The 1,430-nt window shown below is 38.6% G+C and overlaps 1 protein-coding gene across 1 annotated transcript; it reads right to left on the bottom strand.

Moving 5' to 3' along the window:
* Positions 1-334: 334 nt before the first annotated feature.
* LOC131597570 (uncharacterized) lies at positions 335-1,192 on the bottom strand. The gene is made up of 2 exons (XM_058870261.1): positions 1,072-1,192; positions 335-897 (listed from the first exon to the last, which is right to left on the bottom strand). Exons 1-2 carry the CDS (start codon positions 1,190-1,192, stop codon positions 335-337), a joined length of 684 nt encoding a protein of 227 aa, XP_058726244.1.
* Positions 1,193-1,430: the final 238 nt, after the last annotated feature.

Below are 1,430 nucleotides of genomic sequence, written 5' to 3'. Positions count from 1 at the left end.
TCCAGCCACTAATGATCAAGAAGACAAGGAAAATCCACAGCTATCACATATCTATTGTAGCATTAGGATAACTATGCATTTTCTAAATTTCTTATTATTCCAGCCTCTATATATCATAGTATCTATAATTTTTTCCCTATACTTGTGGTATCCACATCCTCCCAAAACTTTTGTGATTCCGGAGATTCCAAATTTCGTAGACCGTTGCCGTAATGGCCATTTTGAGCATGGCAACTCTGGCACTCTTCCCTTTCACTTGTTGTATCAACCATTCTATCTCATGTTTCCAAGCTTTTGGACTATGTTGTACCTGGATCCAATCCAGGACCTCCTCCTAAATTTTCCTAGTGTGAGGACATTCAAAAAAGAGATGATCGGCGAATTCCTCTATGAGGCAAAAGCAGCAACCTTTATTATCAATCAAACCAAATTTATATAAACTGTCCTTGGTGGATAGTCTTCCATGACAGGCAAGCCAAATAATAAAACAAGCTCGCGGTCTCGCCGTGTTACCATACATCAAGTTCCTCCATTCCACCTTCTGATCGCTCAGTTGTAACTTCTTATAGACTTTGCTTATATTGAAGTTATTAGTATTCATGATATCCTCCCAATCATTAATATCATTGACACAGTTTCTTTGATCGAGGACCGCCTTCATGATCCAAGAGTAATGCGGTTTGATCTCTATTTCCATTCGGTGTTTGTTCTTCAAGTAGTATGCTTGAATCCATCTTACCCAGAGAGAATCTGCTTTGCCATTTATATCCCAAAGAAGTCTAATCATATTGGTCTTGTTCCAAAGGTCAAGATCAATTATATTCGGACCCCCATAGCTTTTAGGAGTACAAACCTTTTTCCATGCTACCGGTGCCTTACAGCTACCTTCGAAACCACCTGTCCACAAGAAAATTCGGCAAATAGATTCAATCTTATGGATCACACTTTTCGGGAAAGGGAAACATCATAACCAATAATTTGCGAGAGCAAACGTCACACTATTTATCAGTTGCATTCTCCCTGCATACGTTAGCATTCGAGCACTCCAATGTTTGATTTTTCCTACAATACGATCTATCAACGACATGTAATGACGAATAGGTAATTTTTTTCCGGTGACAGGCACCCCCAGATATTTGAAGGGCAACTGCCCTTCTTGGAAATTTGTAACTTTGGCAATCTCATTCTTCATGTTGTTATCGGGTGCAGTTACCGTGCATAGATTATTATGGACCTTTGGATCATTGGATCAAATTCTAGATATCAATTGTTATTACTCAATACTCACCACTCAATACTCGATACTCAATACTGAATTAAAAACATGATCCAATGGCTTATGTAGGCTTATGCATGGTGCATAAGGAAAATCTTTATCCATATTAGCCAAAGCCGTTGTTATTCATTCCAGCACAATAGCTTCTGCATTT

Source organism: Vicia villosa, linkage group LG4 (assembly GCF_029867415.1).
Source record: "Vicia villosa cultivar HV-30 ecotype Madison, WI linkage group LG4, Vvil1.0, whole genome shotgun sequence".
Taxonomy (NCBI): domain Eukaryota; kingdom Viridiplantae; phylum Streptophyta; class Magnoliopsida; order Fabales; family Fabaceae; genus Vicia; species Vicia villosa.
This window is presented reverse-complemented; position numbering and strand designations above follow the sequence as displayed.